The 22,703-nt window shown below is 42.5% G+C and overlaps 1 protein-coding gene across 1 annotated transcript in view; it reads right to left on the bottom strand.

The window, feature by feature from the left end:
- TMC2 (transmembrane channel like 2) overlaps window positions 1–22,703 on the bottom strand; it is an 89,361-nt gene that overhangs the window by 36,326 nt on the left and 30,332 nt on the right. The window contains exons 5-10 of the mRNA XM_007127154.3: window positions 18,616–18,706; window positions 13,757–13,838; window positions 13,238–13,344; window positions 8,150–8,248; window positions 4,997–5,139; window positions 2,634–2,781 (exon numbers count right to left, since the gene is read on the bottom strand). Coding sequence (XP_007127216.2) covers window positions 2,634–2,781; window positions 4,997–5,139; window positions 8,150–8,248; window positions 13,238–13,344; window positions 13,757–13,838; window positions 18,616–18,706 — 670 coding nt within the window. The remainder of the gene's footprint in view (window positions 1–2,633; window positions 2,782–4,996; window positions 5,140–8,149; window positions 8,249–13,237; window positions 13,345–13,756; window positions 13,839–18,615; window positions 18,707–22,703) is intronic.

The following is a 22,703-nucleotide window of genomic DNA, read 5'->3' as shown; positions in this document are numbered from 1 at the left end:
TCTCCCATTCTGCAGGTTTTCTTTTTGTTTTGTTTATGGTTTTCATTGCTGTGCAAAAGCTTGTAAGTTTGATTAGGTCCCATTTGTTTATTTTTGTTTTTATTTCTATTGCCTTGGGAGAAGGAAGGAGATTTTTCAATCAATTAACAGTTATTGTGTTCGGCTTCAGTTTCAACTAACTCATCAGGCAGTTAGTATACATTAATGCACACAGTTCTTGCAAAATGTGTCCTGTTATATAAGTGGTTTTTAACAGACTCAGAGGAGAAGCCTTCTCCTTCCCATATGTTCAAAGTGCTTCACAGGCATTGACCTTCTTTGTCTCTCTCTAGTAGTCCCGAAGGAAGGGTCAAAGCCCTTGTTGACCCCTACCCTGCCCTTGGATACTCCACCACAGGCTTCCCATTGCTGAGAAGGAGAAGGAGAAGGAGAACTGAGCCCGTTCCCTGCTCTACCCACTGCCAAGCTGACTCTGGGGCTCATGACACCCATGTAGTGAGTTGCTGAGCCCAAGCCCTGTCCCTGGTGGGTGTACCTGCCTTCTGTAGGCAACGATTGGTATCAGTGGGCAGCAGCCCACATCTCCTCCCAGAAGGGCCAGGAGAGAAGAGAGAGAAGAAGGCAAGACAACCAAGCACCATTGCAGTGTAGATCTGACCTCCGCAAGGTCCTGGGGTAAAAAAGTCTGACTGATCAGACAGGAGAAGCATTGGACAATCAAGAACTTTGAATGGTTTTTAAGACATACAGATGGCCACCAGGCACATGAAAAGATGCTCAACATGCTAATTATCAGAGAAATGCAAATCAAAACTACGATGAAGTATCACCTCACACCTGTCAGAATGGCCATCATTAAAAGGTCTACAAATAATAAATGCTGGAGAGGGTGTGGAGAAAAGGGAACCCTCCTATGCTGTTGGTGGGAACTGCAGCCACTGTGGAGAATAGTAAAACTAAACATAGAGTTACCACATGATCCAGCAACCTCACTCCTGGGCATATATCTGGAAAAGACAAAAGTTCTAAGTTGAAAAGATATATGCCCCCCCAATGTTCATTGCAGCACTATTTATAAGCACCAAAACATGGAAGCAACCTAAGGGTCCATTGACAGATGAATGGATAAAGAAGATGTGGCGTACACACACACACACACACACACACACACACACACAATGGAATATTACCCAGCCATATAAAAGAACGAAATAATGGATGGACCTAGAGATTGTCATACTAAGTGAGGTAAGTCAGAAAGAGAAAGACAAATACCATATGATATCACTTATATGTGGTATCTAAAATATGATACAAATGAACTTATTAACAAAACAGAAACAGACTCATAGACATAGAAAACAAACTTATGGTTACTAAAGGAGAAAAGGGGGATAAATTAGGAGTTTGGGATTAGCAGATACAAAATAGACAAACAACAAGGTCCTACTATATAGCACAGGGAACTATATTCAATATCTTGTAGTAACCTAGGAAAAGAATATGAAAATGAATATATATGTATAACGGAATCACTTTGCTATACAACAGAAACTAACACAACATTGTAAATCAAATATACTTCAATTAAAAAAAAAAGAACTCTACTTGTAGTGAGGTGGATGGACCTAGAGTCTGTCATACAGAGTGAAGTAAGTCACAAAGAGAAAAACAAATACCGTATGCTAACACATATACATGGAATCTAAAAAAAAAAAAAAGGAAGCAGCCACATAGCACAGGGAGATCAGCTCGGTGCTTTGTGAACACCTAGAGGGGTGGGATAGGGAGGGTGGGAGGGAGGGAGACACAAGAGGGAGGGGATATGGGGATATACGTATGCATATAGCTGATTCACTTTGTTATACAGCAGAAACTAACACAACACTGTAAAGCAATTATATTCCAATAAAGATGTTATAAATAAATAGATAGATAAATAGATAAATAAATAAATAGATAAATAAATAAATAAATAAGAACTCTGAATGGTTTTTACAGTCATGGAGGGAAAAGTGAGATGTGCAGTGCTTCTGCCTTCATTCATCTGCTCACCCTCAGGCTTGTTTTCATTCTATATTCTGTAGGCCACTTCATATCTCTCTTGTGAACAAATTAATAAGATAATTAAGTGTGGAGTTGTACACTTAATTGATTCCTTTATTCCCACACCCCCAAACTAGGGTTCTCAACTTTTTGTGGGTATTCTTGGGGGAGTTTTTAAAAAACCAATGCCAGGACCCCACCCCAGACCAATTACACCAGAATCTCTGGGGGTGGGGCCCAGAAGATTTTTAATGCTCCTTAGATCATGCAAACATGTGTAAACGTTGAGAACAGCTGCCCCAAGTGTGTCCTTTCACTTCCTCCAGCAGAAAGCAGTTCCACGAGGAAAGAGGCAGAACCAGGGACCAGCTCCATGATTCTCTGCCATGTTAAGAAACAGATGGTGGGTACCAGCCATGAGCATTCTTTCTTGAAGGCTTGAGAGCTATGCTCCCACTTCTGGTAAAGCTCTTACCACAAATTACTCAGGGATCTTATTTCCCATGCCCCAGCTGGGAGAAGCCTCCCAACGACAGGAGGGACCCAAAGTTCCCCTGGGGAAGTGGGAATGGCCCTGAAGAGACTACCTTGAAGCTGATGGTGATGGAGGCGTATTTGTTGTCGGCCGTCTCTGAATTCCCGATCAGGTAGTCCCAGCTGGTGAACATCTTGAAGCTGAATGTGAAGTTATCGCTCTCCCCGTCGTTCGTGCTGCCCTGGGTGTTACCGGCCATCCTGTAGGGTGTGCACTGCTGTTGTTATGTCTGCCCCTGTGTCTACTGTGTCAGCCCAAGGGAAACTTGGCCTAAGCTAGTCTAGGGCACAGATGGCAGACATCCAGTGAAGGGAAAGAGCCAAGATGGATTTGAATCAGGCTACCGATAGCCAGAGCACCTTCCCCCCAAATTCAGAGTCCCCTGAGAGCACACATGGTGTCAACTGCGTAACAAGGAGTCTGCAGGGTACAGAAAACACTAACCATGTTTTCTACCCTGACGTCTGATTTCTTGTGGCTTGACTCACCTGCAAATGTTTTAGAACTCTTCATTCTCACAGAGAATATCCCCTTCTAATTCATCTGTTTTCTTGGATAAAAATCATATTTTTCTGATGTAAAATTCAATAAGCCCTGAGGCGGTTAGTACTACAACCAGATAATACGCACATCTTTTTCTTAAGCAAGCTCGGAGGAAAGTACCTTGGACCTGCCTTGATAGCCCCCTATTTCACCCTACCTGTCTTCATCCTCTTGAGACAGGCCTGGGACCTGGGACCCTTTGCTGCAGTGCTGGACATACCTCTCCTTGAGCTACAAAATACAAAGAAACTATATGGGACTAAAAATAACTGTGTGCATGCACAGTTGGGGCAAATTCTGGACCCAAAAGATACAAAAAGACAAAAAAAAAAAAAAATCCCAACTGCCATTTCTGAAGAGCCAGGAGCAAAAACAGGGTATTGGGAGCAAAAGCAGGATACTGAACATGCCTGCACACACCACCTGAGGGATGGGCAAAACACCTAAGCCACACCTCTGGCCTGACCCCTGGACATGCCCCTACCTTCACCCCATATAAGAAACAAGCTTTCCCCGCCTCAGCGAGCAAGCAAGGGAACCTGCTGTTTGTTCTTGCTCCCCCACTGCTGCAGCAGTGGCCCCAGTAAAGCCTTGCCTGAATTTCTCATCTGGCCTCTGGTCAATTTCTATTGATTAAGGAAGCCTAGAACCCTGGTTGGTATCACTCTCTTTGTGCTTCCTGGAGATCAGCCCCATGGGAACCATGGAATCCCAGGCAGGGGTTCCATCAGATACAATGGGGGTGGGGTTGCCCCTCTCTGACTCTATCTGATGTGTCCCGCTTTGGGGATTTTCTGTTCCAGGGGCCTGGTTGCCTTAGTTAATTTTTTGGTTCAACAGAGAAACATTCCATATCCTTAAATTTGGCAGGGAAAAACATAGCAATGTGAAGGCTAAGAATACAACCAAGCCTGTCTCGCCTGTCTCCTATTTTTTTTCCTTTTGATTGATAGAGCTGGGCAGCCACATGTCACCTAGTGGTCACTGTCTTGTGCCAGGCAGGCTCTTGTAAACAGCAGCATTTTCCCCTGAGACGATGAGATAGAAAACCCAGCTGGGCCCGCACATCGATTTCCGGGGGTTCTAGCCGGGATTCAAGGGCGCTCTGTTTCCTGTGCACACACAGCGCCCTGTTCTTCTCTTGTGGCTCTGCTGAAGGGTGAGTGGGCCTGGTGGTCAGGTCTGTGTACAGACTGTGTCCCCACCCTGCACAGCCTGTGCTAACTGGGGTCCTCTGACTTAGAAGAAGGCAGTTCGTGGACTGGGCCAAAGTTTTTCTTCAGAGAACATGAATTAAGAGGCACAGACATATTAAAAAGCCATTTCTGACCACAGAGACAAGTAGAGTTGGGGCTGGAGAGGACACCAAGGTTACTCACTGCCATATACACTGGTGTAGCCTCATTGTATCTTTGTAGGCACCAGCTCAGTTCTCACATGCCAGCTAGACAGAGAAGCAGAGGGTTTTTCTGAGGAAGCTGGGCTCTGGGGAAAACAGAAACAGGCCTTGCAAACTTCTCCAGCGTCTCCTTGATGGGTACCATGTTCCCTTTCAAGCCACACTGTTTTTTTTGACAGTTTTGGGGACTCAGTAGGATATTTGCTGCCTCAGGGCCTTTGCACACGCTCTTGCTTTGTCTAAAGTGCTGTGCCCAGCCTCCTCTAAAGGACTCTATCCCATTTCCCAGAACTTCCCACATTACCCTGTCTATGTCTTTTATATACCATATGACAATCTGCATTTGCTTTATTTGTTTCTTTGTTTTCTCTCTAAATCCCCAACAAGAAGGTAAGTAGGCACAGTGTGGCCACCGGAGTGGGCTGTTTGTGGGAAGAAAATTAAAAGCCTGTAAATGAGATGGTCATACTTACGATCTAATGACTATCATCAGGCTGTAGCCGAACACGCTGACCCCCACCATGAAGTAAGCCATGGGTAACCTGTACCTCAGCCACCCGATGGTCCTCTGGTTGTTGTAGTAGCCGTAGAAGAGAGCAGAATACTTGATGTAGCCCTGTGGGGAAGCAAAGCCAAATGCTCTGGGTTTGTAAGCTCAACGTGACAGTCATCGGACGCTTCCATCGACCTGGGGTTTCTTTTTCAGGGGTGTGACGGGAGCCGGAGGGGAGGAAGGAAGGGTTCTCGATGTTCCTGTTCTTCCCTTCACTTCCCCAGTTGCTCCAGAGTCTGTGCCCGTCTCCACGTCTCCCCTCTTCTTTCTCCTGTCTATTTCTCCATTATACAGAGTGCACGGAGACACAGCACAGTGAGGAGAGTGTTGTTAACATTTGGGACAAATTAGGGATAAGGGGTGTGTGTGTGTGTGTGTGTGTGTGTGTGTGTCTGTGTGTGTCTGTGTGCACATGCACACACGGCTCCAAATTCCCCCTCCACCCTCCACCCCGTGCCCAGGGTCTTAATTTAACACTCTGGAACTAGAAGAGAGTCCGTGAACTTTCTCAGTATTTCAAAACTTCTAAAGAAAACTATATGATAAGGCTCACAATCTAACCTGAGCTTCGAGTTTCATTTTGGTTTTGGTTTTTGGTATAATTGGCTTTAGGTGTAATTAGCACACCTTTTAGGTATAATTATTTAGGTGTAAAATTAACTTATAATTTTAGCACTTCTTTTATGTCTTTGCTGAATATAAAACAGGGTATTATTCTGGCCTCACACAGATATGTAGTTGGACAGGGGAGCCAAATTTTAATAGTTTTTTTTCATATACTTGTGGCTATTTCTTCTTTGATATCATACCTCAACCCAATAACTAAATAGTTATTTCTTTTTTATTAATTTTTAAAAAATAGTTATTTCTTAAAGGTTAGTTGCAATGTGGAATATGAATCACATAATGAACTTTTTCATACCTTAAGATCCATTGCTCTCCCCCAAATACTAAGTAATTAAAAAGGCAAAAATACTAACTTTACAGCAGAGAATTCTGGTAGATATCACTTTAACCAAGTGGTCAGCATAATGTAACCCTGATTTGACACTCTGAGAAAGGCACGTTACCTCCCCAACAATGCATAACCTTAATACAATCATGAGAGAACATCAGACAAACCCAAATTCAGGGGCAAACAACTGACCAGCACTATTCAAAAGTGTCAAGGTCACTGAAAGACAGAGAACAGTCACAGATTGGAGGAGAATAAGGAGATGTGACAATTAAATTAATGTGAGATTGTGAGTTGGGTCCTGGGATAGAAAAAGAACATTAGTGGAAAAACTGGTGAAATACAAATAAATACTATATTTTAGTTAATAATATTGTATCAAGATTAATTTCTTAGTTTTGATAATTGTTCTATGGGTATATGAGATGTTATCATAAGGTGAATGGGTGAAGGGTATATGGGAACTCTCTGTACTATTTATGCAACTGTTCTGTAGGTCTAAAATTATCTCAAAATATAGTTTTTAAAAATCTATTGCTCTATTTTTACTATCAAGATGTGGGATCTTTTACTCACACATGATTTTGTAACATCATGTATTGGTCATCTGGAAAGTAATGGTTCACTGAGTTATGAACATATGCCAAATGTTGACACATTTCTTATACAATATAAAAAAAATCACACTGTTAATATCTCCATTGATCTCATCAGAAAAGTATTTAACTACTGAGAAACTGCCACTGTCATGGTGATGGATATAAGTTTTCCAAAATTTTAATTTTTACTTGAAAAATAAAAATTTATCCTTGGCAACAACAACAAATACAACATGGGATTATTGCTGAGTAAATTGTTGGTTTTGAGTGGATAGGACATTTCAACAGGGGCCCTTGGGTGAAATAAATAATAAAGGAAATTCTTATTAGTAGCATATAGTGGTAGTAGTATGTAATTCTTAGTGGTATAGTAGTTATTTGGAACACCCCTGTTCCAAATGACTTAGAAAAATACTCCAACTCACTTTCACACATTTCTGAGGGGTCTTGAATCTGACTATGAGAGTGAAAGATGGCAGCAGCAAGATGTGTTGCTTGAACCACCAGAGCCAGGCCTCCTGCCTCTGGAACTCCTTGGAGCTGCAGACCAAGGCCCCCAGAGGCACGGGGGTATGAGGATTCCAAAAAGAGGGAGGGATGTTCCAGGCACAGGACCGTGAGCAAAGGCAGGGAGGCACTGGACTTCCCCGAAAGTTGATAATATTGGGGCATAAAGTGTGAGGTCTTAGACAGACATGGGACTGGGACTGGAGAGGTAGAGGGCAGCCAGGTCATGAACAATTCTTTTGTAAACCCAATTCAGAACACTGGGCTTTATTCCATCTGGGAGTGAGAATAAATGAATATCGGAGGTGGGGAGTGACAGGGTCAGGTTTACAGTTTAGAAAGGTCACCTGGCAGCAGAGGGAATGGAGATTTGAGGAGACAAGCCAAGGCAGGGAGGAGAGGTAGCAGATTCTGACAGTGGTCCTGGTACAGTGAGGTTTGAGGAGAGGTATGAGGGATGGAGAAAAGGAGACAGGTTTAAGAAACGTTTAGTAGATAGGCTCAGATTTAGTGATTGATTGGATGTGAAGGGGTGGTGGTGAGGAGAGGAAATTTGGGATGACTTTCAGGTTTCAGACTTGAATGACTGTATGAACGGTGGGTCCAATAAAGGAGATGGGAAAAAGTGATGTAGGTTTGGTTGGATAGTTGTTGGATTTGAGAAGCAGGTAGGATATTCAGTTGAAGATGTCATGTGAAGGTTGGGGAAAGGCTGGACTGGCAATAGCCCTGGGGTCTTACTGTGGTTATGCCGAGATAAAACCATCCTCTAATATCGCCTTACATAGATCTGGCAGAATGCAGGGAGCAGTGGCCTCATGGGGAAGTCACATTTATCAGCGTGTGTGATAAAAGGACCCACGAAGGGGGCCTAGGAGAACATGGTTGACTAGCTCATTTTGCACAGTGCTAGGATCCCATTTGGTTAAAGCACTGGCTTTCCAATAATTAAACACTTCACACTTATCCACAATCACAAAATGGAAGTGCATTGGCATGTTGGCAATGGTACCTCAAAATCCCAAAGGACGGAAAAATCCATGGCTTTTTCTTCCTCAGCCCGAGGCACCGTCTTTCTGGGTATACTTCCATAGGGCATGCCCATCAGCACCTTGTGTTGGGACAGAACGACACAATTACACGTGGAGAAGATACAAACACACGGAGATGTGCAAATAGTGGGTTAAATCTCTCCTCAGAGCAGGAATATCCATTTTTTTTCCTTTAAATAACATTAATCACTTTCCTGATTTTAAAAGTATTACTTACTCATTGTAGAAAATGTGAAAAAGTATAGAAGAGTGTTTAAAAAATTACCTGTCACTTCACATCCTAAAGATAATGACTGTTAAATATTCATGTATTTCCTTTCAAAGTTTCTGAGTTTTATATATGTTTTAGCTTGATTATCTAGCTTAATATTATTTTATGACCAATTCTCTATGGCATATGGTATTTTTCAAAATAAAATGACTTTAAAATAGCTAATCACATGTATGTACCATAAACTTACTTACAACATCCCCTACTGTTGGGCTAATTAGAGTATTTCTAGTTCTTCATGTGTACATAATTCTGTTATTAATACCCCTTTATATATATGACTTGATTCACAGCCTTAATTATTTAAAAAATAAGGATTGTATTAAATTTACATATTGATTTAGGAAGGATTGATCTTTTTTATGATATTAAGTATTCCCTTCCACGAATGTGCCCTCCTGTTATTCAGTCGTATATATTTTTTAAAATATTTATTTATTTGGCTGCTCTGGGTATTAGCTGTGGCATGTGGGATCTTCGTTGCCACGTGTGGGATCTTTAGTTGCAGCATGCGGGACCCCTAGCTGTGGCATGCGACATGTCAGAGAATCAACAAATGTAAATGAGAGAGGAAAAAATTACATTATCATGCAAAAGGGAATATAACTTCAGATACATGAGTGATTTTAAAAAACAAGAAACTGTTATTTAACTTTAAGCCAATACATTTTAAAATGTACGTTGAAATGGAAAGTTCAGGAGAGTGATTACTTGTGAGAGTTATGTGGGTAACATAATTGGGGAGAAGTAGATGGAGGACTCTAGTGTGTGTGTAATTTTTTATTTTTAAACTTAGTGGCAGGCAAATGGGCTCATTCTTTAGACCTTTCCATATATCTGAAAGTTTTAATAGTTATTTTTAGAGGAAGTACCAATATGAGGCTTACTGACTGAGTGCTGCCTATGTGAACCCTAGAGCAGAACTTACAAGATATTTTAAAGAATTATTTAATTAAGTTAATTAATGTACACCAGCAATGTACACCCTGGCTGCATATTAGGGTCACCTGGGGAGCTGTATTTGTCATCTATTTTTGTATATCAAGGTACCATAAAACTATCTCCTCGTTTCTGCAGGTCAGGAACCTGGGTTGAGCTTAGCTGGGTCCTTTGCTTCAGGGTCTTTCACAGGCTTCAGTCAAGGTGTCTGCCAGGGCTTTGGTCTCATCTGAAAGCCTGGTGGGGGAGGATCTGATTCCAGATGCACTCCCATGGTTGTTGGCAAGATTTAGTTCCTCATGGGCTGTTGGACTGAGGGCCTCAGTTCCTTGCTGGCTCTTGTCCAAAGGCCACACTCAGTTCTGTGCCAGCGGGCCTCTCCAGTCTGACAGGTTGCTTCATCAAAGCATGTGAGCCAAGAAGGGAACCAAGAGACAATGCCACATGGAAGTCACAGTCATTTATAACCTAATCATGTAAGTGACAGCCTGTCACTTTGGTTATATTCTATTTGTTAAAAGCAAGCCACAAGGTCTAGGCTTTACTCAGGTGGAGGGGATTGATTATACAAGGGCATGCTACCAGGAGAGGAGGATCACTGGGGGCAATCTCAGATGCCTTGCATACCATAGGAGCTTTTAAAATAGGGATGCCAGAGCCACATTCTCAGAGATTCAGATTCAATTGATTGGACTTCTTTTTTTTTTTTTTTTTTTTTTTTGCGGTACGCAGGCCTCTCACTGTTGTGGCCTCTCCCATTGCAGATCACAGGCTCCGGATGTGCAGGCTCTGCCGCCATGGCTCACGGGCCCAGCCGCTCCGTGGCATGTGGGCTCTTCCTGGACCGGGGTGCGAACACGCGTCCCCTGCATCGGCAGGCGGACTCTCAACCACTGCGCCACCAGGGAAGTCCTGGACTTCATATTAAAAAAAAAAAAACTCCCCAAGTGATTTTCATATGCAGCCTGTGTTAAGCCAAGAAATACATGAACTCATCATGTAGCAAGGCCTTGATAGCGAGCTCCTGCAGCATAACTGAGGGCTCTCCTGGGACCATGAAGGCATTCTGGGATCTGCAGGCAGTTGTCATTAAAGCTGAACAAGATTCACTCAAGCATTCAGAGCAGTTTGATTCTATTAAAATGTATCAAGGATTTGTGGCAAAAGAAGATGAGTATGAGGAAAAATTCTGTTAAAGTTGTCTAACATTTGAGCACTTCTAATATTCTTATTCCTAGACCCTCTGAGTCACTGCGGTTAGCCTTAAAACAGCCGTGAGCCATAGGAATATCTGATCATTAGGTTTAGGCTTAAAACCTTTGAGCCCTGAAGTTAGCCGTGTCCTTGAACAACAGGTCATCTCCTCTACTCTACCAGCAGTGAATTTGGTTGTGTCAGATTCCCATGAAGCCAATTTCCCACTATCCTAATTAAGAGGGCATCTTGGGATACCCCACATTCTCAACTGCTGTTATCCAACCTATCAAGTCTTGTCTGTTCTACTCTTTCCCTGTCTCTCTCTTTCTCTTCTTTCTCCCATCCTACTCCAAGATGGCTTCCCAAACACCTGCCAATCAAATCAAGGTGCTCTTTCCTGGACAGTTCAGGTCTTGGTTGCTTCATTGGAATGCACCAATCACTAAATTTTCATTGTTTCAAACAAATGTCCCCTTGATAGGAAATATTTATAAATTATATCAATTTATATAAATTATATAAAATGTAATGTTTTCTTTGAGAAAAAAACCTCAGCGTTTTTAAAATTATTCACCTTCCCCAAAACACTGCCTTTCTTGACCACTGTATAGCAAAATTCTAGTGATGTCTCATAGGCCTACAGCATTTAAATGTAATATCTTCTCATGGAAATAAATCCATTTAGAATCAAAAACTCCCAGGAAGAAAGCAAAGAGTCTGTGAGAGTAAATTTCCCCAGTGACTACTGGGGAAAACTCTCTCCTCCTTCATTATGGAGGGGAGTAAAACTTCTATTTAACTTCTGACAGTACTGGGGAGAACCAGATTTGTTTTCAAGAGCATTTGTACACATTTGCCAGAAGGTTTAAAATCCTTATCTCTGGGGACTTCCCTGGTGGTGCAGTGGTTAAGAATCTGCCTGCCTGTGCAGGGGACACAGGTTCAATCCCTGATCCGGGAAGATCTTACATGCCGGGGAGCAACTAAGCCCACGCGCCACAACTACTGAGCCTGCGCTCTAGAGCCTGCAAGCCACAACTACTGAAGCTCGCTCACCCTAGACCCCGTGCACCACAACTACTGAGCCCACAGCCTGCAGCTACTGAAGCCCGTGCACTCTAGGGCCTGCGTGCTGCAACTACTGAAGCCCACGTGCCTAGAGCCCGTGCTCCACAACAAGAGAAGCCACCGCAATGAGAAGCCCACGCACCGCAACGAAGAGTAGCCCCCGCTCGCTGCAACTAGAGAAAGCCTGCGCCCAGAACGAAGACCCAACACAGCCAAAAATAAATAAAAATTTTTAAAAATGTTCATATGGAATCATTTAATAAAATAAAATCTTAATCTCTGTATTGGAGAGTGACAATGGCTTAAGAATATATATATAGGACAAAGTGGACTGACTCATAATCCTTGATTTCCAGGTGTGCATATAAAGGAGTATAAAGGTTAGTTAATGACATAATTGTAAGTACACTCTTTGGGTAATGTAGAAAAGAATTCAATGGTTTTATCAATAATATAACACTCCTTTGCTACCAAGTACTATTATACTAAGCCCTCAACTTCTTCTAACTAATCTGATTTAATTCACATTCCATGGAAGTCTTTTAATTTTGTGAAAAATAGATGTTCAGGAAAGTTTCCCAAAGATGTGACTACAGATAGAGTTGACTCTAATATTCTCATGGAATCATTTGTAATAAAGTAGGAATCAGTAACCTATCATAGAGCCAATTAATAAACCTGAAAGGAAAAAATACTAAATGCATAAATATCATTACCCTGTAAGCTGTAAAGGTAAATCCACTTGTGTACCCAGCACAAGCACCAAACGTTTCAGGCAGGACTGTAGCAATTACTGTGCTAAACGTTAATGGACCACCGGCACCCCTGGAAAAGGCCCCGGGCCAACACTCTGGAAACCTAGAATCTCATTCACCACAAATTTACTGTGTAAATTTGTACAGGTCACTTGTTCCTTTCTTGTCTCTCAATTACTAAGCTATAGGTAAGGATCTACCTACACCCATAATAAGATTGTATCTGGGAGAACAGTGAGGAGTGCTATTCAAATGCAGGGTTTCTTTGGGGTAATAAATTATGATATAATGCATTCTATCTCTCTTTTTTCTCAAGGTGAAAGAGAAAAAAACCTCACCGAGATATTAATTCTCCACTAATTTTAAAGTAAAATGAAAGGTAGAAAAATGTAGGGTCCACCTGTTAATTCAGAAATGGAAATATTTTGGTTCCATTCTTTGTACTCGGCTATCTGGGCAAATGATGTGAGCACAGAATTTAAAATGAATGACGGATTCTTTGTAAAACAGAGTATTTGATTTATATAAATGAAGATGGCTGTCATGATAAGCCTCAACACTATTTGAAGTTGTAAGCAGTTCCTTTTTTTTTTTTTTTTTTTTTTTTTTGCGGTACGCGGGTCTCTCACTGTTGTGGCCTCTCCCGTTGCGGAGCACAGGCTCCGGACGCGCAGGCTCAGCGAGCATGGCTCACCGGCCCAGCCGCTCCGCGGCATGTGGGATCTTCCCGGACCGGGGCACGAACCCGCGTCCCCTGCATCGGCAGGCGGACTCTCAACCACTGCGCCACCAGGGAAGCCCAGTAGTTCTTTTCTTACCTCTGGGATTATGACTAGACCAAATATTAAGCCAAAAAGGACGAGGTTAACTCCATACATCCATCGGAGAAAGATGAAATATGATGCCACTGAAGAACCAAAGTGACCTGAAGAGAGAAAGATGGTGGATGTAAGTGTTGCAGAAGGACATTAACATAAAGGAGGACTTTATGTGTGTGATGGATTCAATTTTCATGTCAGTCTGTGGAATATACATCCCTTTTCTTTTTCTAGATGAAAAAAAGGGCTTAACCAATCTGCCTTAAGTTCCTACAATCAGGAAGTGAAGAAGCACATTTTAAATTTTGGTCCAAAGTTCATCTTTATTCTTTTCTTTTTTTTTTAACATCTTTATTGGAGTATAATTGCTTTACAATGGTGTGTTAGTTTCTGCTTTCATCTTTTTTCTAGTACAACAGAACCTATAACATAACCTAATCAGTTAGTCAAGAACACAGTCCAAACCCTTGGAAAACCCTTCAGCAAACGAACTAAAAACAGTGACACCAAAATACTCACTTTCAATGTCCTTGATCTTCATTTCCCAGGGAATACATTGAGTCTTGAAATTATCAAAGTCTCTTTTAAACTTGACCCATTTCTGAAATTAAACAGGCAACACCCTCAGTTCATTAACATGCTGCCTTGGGGCCTGGAGGGGAAGATGGAAGTGCATGTGGATGTTGACATGTTGACATGTGGGTGAGGCTGCCATGTTGGAGCTGTTGCGCCTAGGCTGTCAGAGGTGGATGTGCACATCTTCACTTTCCAAAGTCAGGTGTGAGTCAGAGAGAAGAAGCAAGGGCCACACAATACTTTGCATTTGTCTATAGTGCTGATAAAATTTCAGGCTTGGACACTTTACTTATGAACTTAGAAAGTCTGTGTATAATTTCTGATTTGGGGAATCAAATTGGCTTAGCAAACTCTGATACAATTTCCTTCATCTTAAACCAAAAATTCAAGGGAAAAAAGAAATCTCACAACTCTCATACCTACGTTTGGCAGACAGCCAAGTGCCTTAATCTGATAGGAACTGTTGCTAAACTACAAGGCTGGTGGAAGTGGTAAAGAGATCTCAGCCCATGGCTTCCCATTCTTCTCCTAGTGAAACAGCCTGTTTTTTTTTTTTTTTTTCCTAAAAGTAGTTAGGAAGGCATTATGCCACTTTCCACCATCTATTCCAGCTCCGACACTTTGTACCAATCAGAAACTTGAATAGCTGTCTGTCTGCTGGCTGCGTGAAAATTTGTCAACTCTTCAAGGGGCTTCTCTCCAACATCCCCACACCCTGGAAATAAATCCATTTGGAATGAAAAAAAAATGCACCTCATAGGAAACAGCAGGCAAAGAGGAAGTAGGGAGAAAATCCTCAGATCAGTTTCTATTATTACAAAGGTCTCCAAAGAACTTATTCATGAAAGAAATGAGATTTTCCTTTGTAAATTCGCTAAAGGATAAAAGGGAAATTTTATCTGAAGGAATCAGACGAGCTTCCAAACCCGAAGGCTTTGATTATATGATGATTGGATAATTATTGTATAAGGAAGGAAACCACCTGTCAGAAGAGGGAAGTGTTCACAGATGCCAAGGAGAAGAGGGGTTCATAAGCAAAAGACAGGTTGATAATAACGGCAAAGATCTCCCTAAGGCAGGAAGGGATGTGGGGAATGGCAGATGGTGGACATGGACACGCCAACCCCATTGCTTCCTCTCCCTTCCCTAGTTCTGATTCTGTGCTCAAAAACCATCTTTGGCTTATTTGGCTTCTTATCTAGGTCTGTCTATAAGGAAAACATTTGCGCATCGCCTGGGCTGTGAATATTTTGATTTCTATGGCAGTAATTTTTTTCATTGCAAATTAATATATTGGAATTGGGATTATGGTTCAGTTTCCCATATAACTAACTGTACTATCAAAAATAAAAGGCACTGTTAATGTGGACTTCAAATTTTTCAGTTCTTGCACTAGTTATTCCTCCTTGTAGATTAGTAATCTGGTATCTGGTTTTATATATCAGTCTCATAAGCTTTATTAATGTGAGTCCTCCCCCGAGAGACAGATCCCCTGTCAGGGTGCTGATAAAATCAGTATAAAATATAGCCTTGCAAGGCTGAGGACCAATGGAGTAATGAATGTTGTCAAGTGAGGCCCCTGGAGACACAGCCTGCCAGTTGGTCACTTGGCAACCACCTGACAGCCCCTCAAGTCTGTGGGCATCTTGGCCCGAAAAGGTGATGTCTGGGGATGGGGGGCAGAGGCAGAGACAGGCCTGGGAGAAGCTCTGCATTGAAGCTCTTTCCTTCATTGGTTTAGAGAATCAGAAAACTGAGCTTGGGCGTGGGCGGGAGAAGACCCCCAACTCCCTTCCTCAGAGCTGTGTGAGATGGTAGCTGCCGTCCTCAGACTGGGTCACTAGCTGTGCATGTCATCTTGCTAGTCAGCTGTATATAGGAAAAAAGATTTCAAACACTGGTCGAACAAGACACAGGCACATCCTGTCCATGGATGAAATCTGGATCTGAATAACTAAAGACAACCAGTGAAGCCTGAGAAGTAGTACGGCAAAACAAGGAAAAAGTGATGCTATCCTTTGAAATTTTTGGAAAGAATTATCCTCCAGGATAATTAAATTTTGAGAGATGGCTCAATATTCTTAGTAGGATACAAAAAATATGGCTTCTAGAGTACAGGTTAGCACTTAGAGAGTTAAAAAAAGAATACAGGAGGGGAAATCCCTGGCGGTCCAGTGGTTAGGACTCTGCATTTGGTCGGGGAACTGAGATTCTGCAAGCTGCATGACGTGGCCGGGGGAGAAAAAAAAAAGGTTACAGGTGAAGTATGGAAGGATTGATTACAAGGTTGCTAAAAGTTCAGTAATAGAATGAAAATAAACATTACACTTTGAGACAGAAGAAAATTGATCCAATGATATTGAGAATAAACCTGAGAAATTTTTGAGAATGCAAAGAGAGAGAAAGCAAAGAATTAAAAACCATGAAGGAAAGTAAATACAAAGAATGGAGAGTTGGCAGCCATCCTTCTGCTGAAAAGAAGCTAGAACTGTTTGAATAGAAACTCGATTGAATAGACCATTTATCAGGTATATTTGAAAAACACATTCCTTAATTGGGAAAAATGCTCTGAGTGTGCAGTTGTTAAGTGGTAAATGGTTTTTAGATAAAATTAATAAACGACCCATAGATAATTGTCAGGCAACTATAACTGAAAAGGAAGAAAAAAACAAAATTAGGAATAAAAGAGATTAAAACTCAATATATGTAAAATGTAATTACAAAAATTATGGGACTACCTATAGGCAACTTTCTGTTAATACATATGAAAATCTTAATGAAATGATCAAGTTTGGGGAAGAATATAAAATATCAAAATGGCCCCAAGAAAAAGTTAAAACTTGACTACACCAATTGGAAAAACATTAAAAAATTACCAGGAGGGCTTCCCTGGTGGCGCAGTGGTTGAGAGTCCGCCTGCCGATGCAGGGGACACGGGTTCGTGCCCCGGTCCGGGAGGATCCCACGTGCCGCAGAGCGGCTGGGCCCGTGAGCCATGGCCGCTGAGCCTGCGCGTCCGGAGCCTGTGCTCCGCAACGGGAGGGGTCACAGCAGTGGGAGGCTCGCGTATCGCACAAAAAAAAAAAAAAAAACAAAAAAAAAAAAAAAAAAAAAACCAAGATATTCCATAAAATGCTTCCTGATCTGTACAGTTTTAAGGGTGTTACCTTTCAAATTTCTAAAAAAATGAAAATCACGCTCTACAAACTGATTGACAGCATAAAAAGGAGGTGATGCTATTTGTTTAATATTATAAAGCAAGTGCAGCCCTAATATTAAAATATGCCAAGATAGTGTGCATGCACGTATGTACACACATAAATTCAAATCAATCTTATGAAAATTTATGTAAAAATTATAAATAAAATACTTGAAAAATCAGATGTGCCTGATAAAAGTAAGTTTATGAATGGAAGGGAAAGGTATTTAATAAAATCTAACATCTATTTCCAATAAAATGGAAGTCATTAAACTAGAAATAAAAGGATAATTTCTTATTGTGAGAAAGAAAATCTAGTTCAAGGCAACAACTCCCATCAACTTACTGTGAAACAGTAGGGCCATTTTCATTAAAGTAATGGAAAAGCAAAGAGACCTATTATCACCATCATCAGTTGAAACTATTCTAGGATTGCTAACCCACACTTTAGGACAGGAATGATTTAGAAGAACCCAAGAAAAACACCTTTACGTACACAATCAGATGAAAATGATTAGAACTAATAAGGGAGTACAATTGGAGAACCAGATTAAAAAATTAATATTCAAATATGTAGCTCTCCTACATACCAGGAATCTCTAGTTATTAAATAAATGGAAAAATGATTCCATTCACAAAAGCAATCAAAACATAAATTTTGTAGAAATAACATATGACATGGAAAAGATCTATATGAAGAAAATGACAAACTTTGCTGAAGGATGTAAAAATAAGGCTCGAGAAATGTATGGTATTCTTAGATGCAAAGACTAAATATTGTACAGATAAGTCTTCCCAAATTAAATCAAGGATTTTTAAAAGTTTCCAATCAAAATCTCAATGGGCTAGAACTGGAACTTGGCAAAGTGATTTTAAAAATGCATGTGGAAAAAAAGAATGCAAACAAAACAAAACAAAATGCATATGGAAGCATAGGCAAGACTGGCCAAAACATTTCTGAGAAAGAAAGGTAAAAGGAGGAAGCCCTATGAGCCATTAGAATTAATCAATAGCTGAAATGATGAATTCAAATAAAAGCTCCAAGAAAGGCCCTGTACAAGAATTAAGTGAATGAAAATGATAGTTTTTCAGATCAGTAGGTAAAGGAAGGATACTTCCATAAGTTCCACATTAAATATCCAATTAGAGATCATTACCCTAGCCTGAATCAGAAGCTCAGGTTATGGCATAACTCAATAAACCAGAGCTGCCCCCAATGCCCCGTCAACACTACTGTTGTCCTTCTGTATGACCCTGATTACACCATGGCCCTCTGGGTCTCCACCAAATCAAAGTCTTGATTTGGGAGTTTGGAAAATAAGATCCCAGTGGATTCAACATCATTAATTCTGTGAGTTTAGTTCTTCACTGGAGAGGAAACAAGTCTCAAGTATACTGAAGCCCTCAAAGATAAGTAGAGAGAAATGGACAGGATACGGTTGGTTTCCATTCCTGGATAAATTGGAATGGTTGACTGGACCTCACGCTCAGGATTCTGGGGGAGGTGGACACAAATGGCGAAGCTGGGCAGGCACTGTGATGGTCACCCAGATTCAGGAGTTGAGCAAGTCCTCCCACAGGTTTGCGCCTCTGCACCACACACCTTAGCCATCAGCATCCTATAGGCGTAGAGTCGCTTGCCTTTCCCCTTTCCCAAGGCTCCTTCATACTTCTCCACAAATTCTTGGGCCTCCCTGGTTAGTGGGGGGAAAAAGACAGAAATTCAATTAACACCCAAGCAAAAGAAATCTGAACTATGAGGGTGTATATGTGGCTGAAAGCCTTAAGTGTTTTATATCCCTAGTTAGAATATAAGTTCCATGAAGGCAGGGCATTTTGTCTGTTTTTTCCACTGAAGTTTCCCAAATGCCAAGAATAGTGATTGGAACATGGTAGGCACCAGTAGGCAGAATTTTGGCTCCCATGACCTTTGCCCCTTGGTGAATGGCACAAAGGATTCTGCAGATGTAATTAAGGTTACTGACTTGAAACCAGGGAGATTACCTTGGATGTCTGGAATGGCCCAATGTAATCATGTGAGCCCTTAGAAAAAGAAGAGGAAGGCAGAAGAGTCAGAGAGAGATGCAGCAAAAGGGGAAATCAGAGGAATTAGAAGCAAGAGAATTCTCCACCCTCTGTTGCTGGGGCCCCTCTGGAGGATGCCACACTGGAAAGCAAGAGAAGAAAATGAATTTCTATCAAAAGTCAGGGAACCTGGAAGAGGACCTCAAGTCCCAGGTGGGAGGGAACCACAGCCCTGCTGATACCTTGATTTTAACCTGGTGAAACCCTGAGCAGAGAATCCAGCCATGCCATGCTGGACTTCTGACCAACAGAATTGTGAGCTAATAAATGAGTATTGTCTTAAACTATTAAGCTTGTAGTAATTTGTTACAGCAGCAATAAAAAAACCAGTACAGCATTCAGTAGGTATTTGTGGAGTGCATGAACGCTAGATGAGTGAGTGAACATCCAAGGAAGACGGCACGAGAAACACATGGATGGGTTTGTCTGTTAAATATTCTGGGTGGTGTGCTGGAGCTGGTGAGGGCTGGCTTCTGAGAACCAATTGTTAAATATTCTGGAACTTGGCCAACAAAGTATTAAACTGTTGGTATCTTGAAATCGGCCATGGTGGGAGTATTTAGACTGTGGGATTCAGCAAGTGCTCCAAATCAGGGTTCCCCCATCCATCACCCCGACAGAAACAGCTTATCAGGAACCACTGGATAAACCCACACAAGTAGATGAAGAATGAAGTCCATCTCACAGTGGGTGGAAGAAGACATTGGGTCCTGTGTGTCTGGCTGCGGTTGTTACAGCGCCCCCTGCTGGCAACACAACCTATACCACCTCCAAAGTGCAAATGCAGGTAGTTGACACCTGTCAACGTTACATTCTAACCTGGGGTTAACCCCAAGGTTGGTTTTATTAGGATGTCTCAAGGATGTCCTAATGTTAATGAGGCCAACTGTCTAGCTTCTGAGTCCAGGGTCAAAAGCTGGATTGTATGGGATTGACTCCTTTGTGGGGTCAGCCCCTCTTTTCTCCCTAGGCAGCACTCATTCTGGCAGTGAGTTATCTGTGACTACCAACGACTCCAAGACACCAAAGAATGTTTTCATGAAATTCATATTTTTGTCCTCTTCCTATGTCTTATGAGTGGGTAGAGACTCCTAAGCATTTGAAGTTTGTGAATTTAAATGTGACAACTTTTAAGATTTGAAGACTTCTGATAAAAATTCTCAAAAGTAAAGGCCAGGGCTTCCCTGGTGGCGCAGTGGTTGCGCGTCCGCCTGCCGATGCAGGGGAACCGGGTTCGCGCCCCGGTCCGGGAGGATCCCACATGCCGCGGAGCGGCTGGACCCGTGAGCCATGGCCGCTGAGCCTGCGCGTCCGGGGCCTGTGCTCCGCAACGGGAGAGGCCGCAACGGAGGGAGGCCCGCATACCCCCCAAAAAAAAAAAAAAAAAAAGTAAAGGCCAGCTCTTATGCCTGAGCCATTGAGCCTGGCACCAAATGCTTCTTTTCTCAATGTCCAGACTGTGTCCAGATGCCCAGAGAGCCCTCAGGAGAACAGAGGGCCCTGCCCAGCGCTGGGTGCAAATTCTGAGGACCATTCACTGCAAAGAGAACAACTGGTCTAACAGTTTTGATGGACACAGCAAGCTTTTTTGGATCCGCTGAAAGTATATAAATAATCACAACTAACATTGTTACAGCAAACCCCTTTAAACATGTCATACGTGATCAGTGTTCTTCTTACTAGAGATAGTAGTTGGTTTATGGAAATACTGGCTCTTGCACTGCACTTCCCAACTGTTGCAAATCTTACTTCTTCCCCTCCCCTCCAACAGTTTTGCGCATCTTACTTTTTTTTTTTTTTTGGCTGTGCCACATGGCTTGCAGGATCTTAGTTCCCCAACCAGGGATTGAACCCGCACCCTCGGCAGTGAAAGTGTGAAGGCCTAACCACTGGACCACCAGGGAATGAATTCCCTGCAAATCTTACTTCTTCTTTTTTTCCTCCCTAACAGTTCTGCAAATCTTACTTCTGTAGGCTGCTTCTGTCCCCTCCATGTCCCCTCCTTTCAAATGGGGAACTTCCTGCAAGCTCATCTCTCTTCTTCCTCAAACCAGATGGTGTGTGGTAAATGAAGTAAAAAGGCAAAGGAAGAGAGATCCTTTGCTTTGTGGAAACTTCTAGGGGCCTGGATCTCAAGGTCACTTTTGGCAGGTGATTAGCAACCCCTCAGGTCCCTTCAACACTCAGGAGAGGAGGAAGCCATTGAGGCAAGGCTTTCCTGGGCAGCCATCCACAGCAGAAGACAACACTTCGGCAGCCCCACACATTGCCCTAGAAAGACCCTCCTTGTCGATAAAGGGGCCCAAATAACAGTTTGGAAGACACAGTCAGGGTGGCCAGCAATTACTGCTGGGAGAGAAGGGGTGTATTGTGTGGCTTTAGTGCCAGAGAGAGCCAGGCAGGATTCTGTGCCTCTCAGGGTGGCAGTTCTCATCTAGAAATGGGGACAATGTTATGAGATTTAAACGTGTGGATGCATGCCATGTAAGCACAGCAATTTCATTTATCAGGCAGTCACCCTTCTCCTTCTGGGGAAACAGCAGCTCCTGGAGTGGGCAGCTGATAGGATTCTTTCCTAGCCCAGGGGGCTGCTGTGAGGAGACTTCTGTTCCCCAGGGGTCTGGACAAGGGGCTCAGCAATGCAGCCTTCCACAATGAGAATACACTGAAGTTGATCCAAAGCATCTCTCAGAGAGACTACTTACCTCCAAAAACTACCCCCTGCTGAAGGAGATCAGATTCAAAATCACACTTAATTTTGAGATGCAGAGGTATAAATAGACACAGGGCAGCCTGCATTTGATGGCATCCTTACAGAGCTTTGCCGTCCCATGCAGAACATTGGGAGAATGTATCAGCCAGCCTGAAATCCAGAAGACAACCAGACAAAGGTAGGGAATACAGGTGGCCAAAGGGAGGTGGCTAGAGGTTGGAGGTGGTCAGAGGTTGAAGGTGATCTGGGCTATGTTGCCTTTGTTCCTAAGCAGTTTTTATTTTTCAGTTGTGGAGACAAAGATCAAACAGAGGCTGAGCTCACTCTAGGTCGAAATTCAGATGAGCCAGGTGATGGCATCTGTTCTAGAGGTGTCACTGAATCAATTTAAGGGCAGTTGAGTTTAAGCAAGCATGCCTGGCTTCCCATATGTGGTGGTTTTAAACTATGTGAGCAAATTATTTGACATTCCTCCCTTTAAAATGTAGAACTGGGGAATTCCCTGGCTGTTCAGTGGTTAGGACTCTGCGTGTTCACTGCTGAGGGCCTGGGTTCAATAGCCGGTGGGGGAACTAAGATCCCACAAGCCAAGTGGCGCAGCCAAAAAAAAAAGAATTGAATTTTCCTCCACTTGAATGCAGGGCAGACTTAGCGATGTGCTTCCAATGAATAGAAAGTGGTAGAAGTGACAGTTTATGACTTCTGAGACTAGGACATAAAAGGCATTGTGACTTCCCCCTTGAAATCCCCCTCTTCTGTGGGAAGCCAGCTGCCATGTTATGAGGACAGTGAAGCAGCCTGTGGAGAGAAACTGAGGCCCTTACTAACAAACAGAACCAACTCGTCATCCATTTGTGTGAGCAACCTTGGAAGTGGATTCACCAGCCCCGGTC

The sequence above is a fragment of the Physeter macrocephalus genome, chromosome 14, assembly GCF_002837175.3.
Source record: "Physeter macrocephalus isolate SW-GA chromosome 14, ASM283717v5, whole genome shotgun sequence".
Classification (NCBI taxonomy): Eukaryota; Metazoa; Chordata; class Mammalia; order Artiodactyla; family Physeteridae; genus Physeter; species Physeter macrocephalus.
Note: the sequence above shows the minus strand (reverse complement) of the source record. Positions and strands in the feature narration are given on the sequence as shown.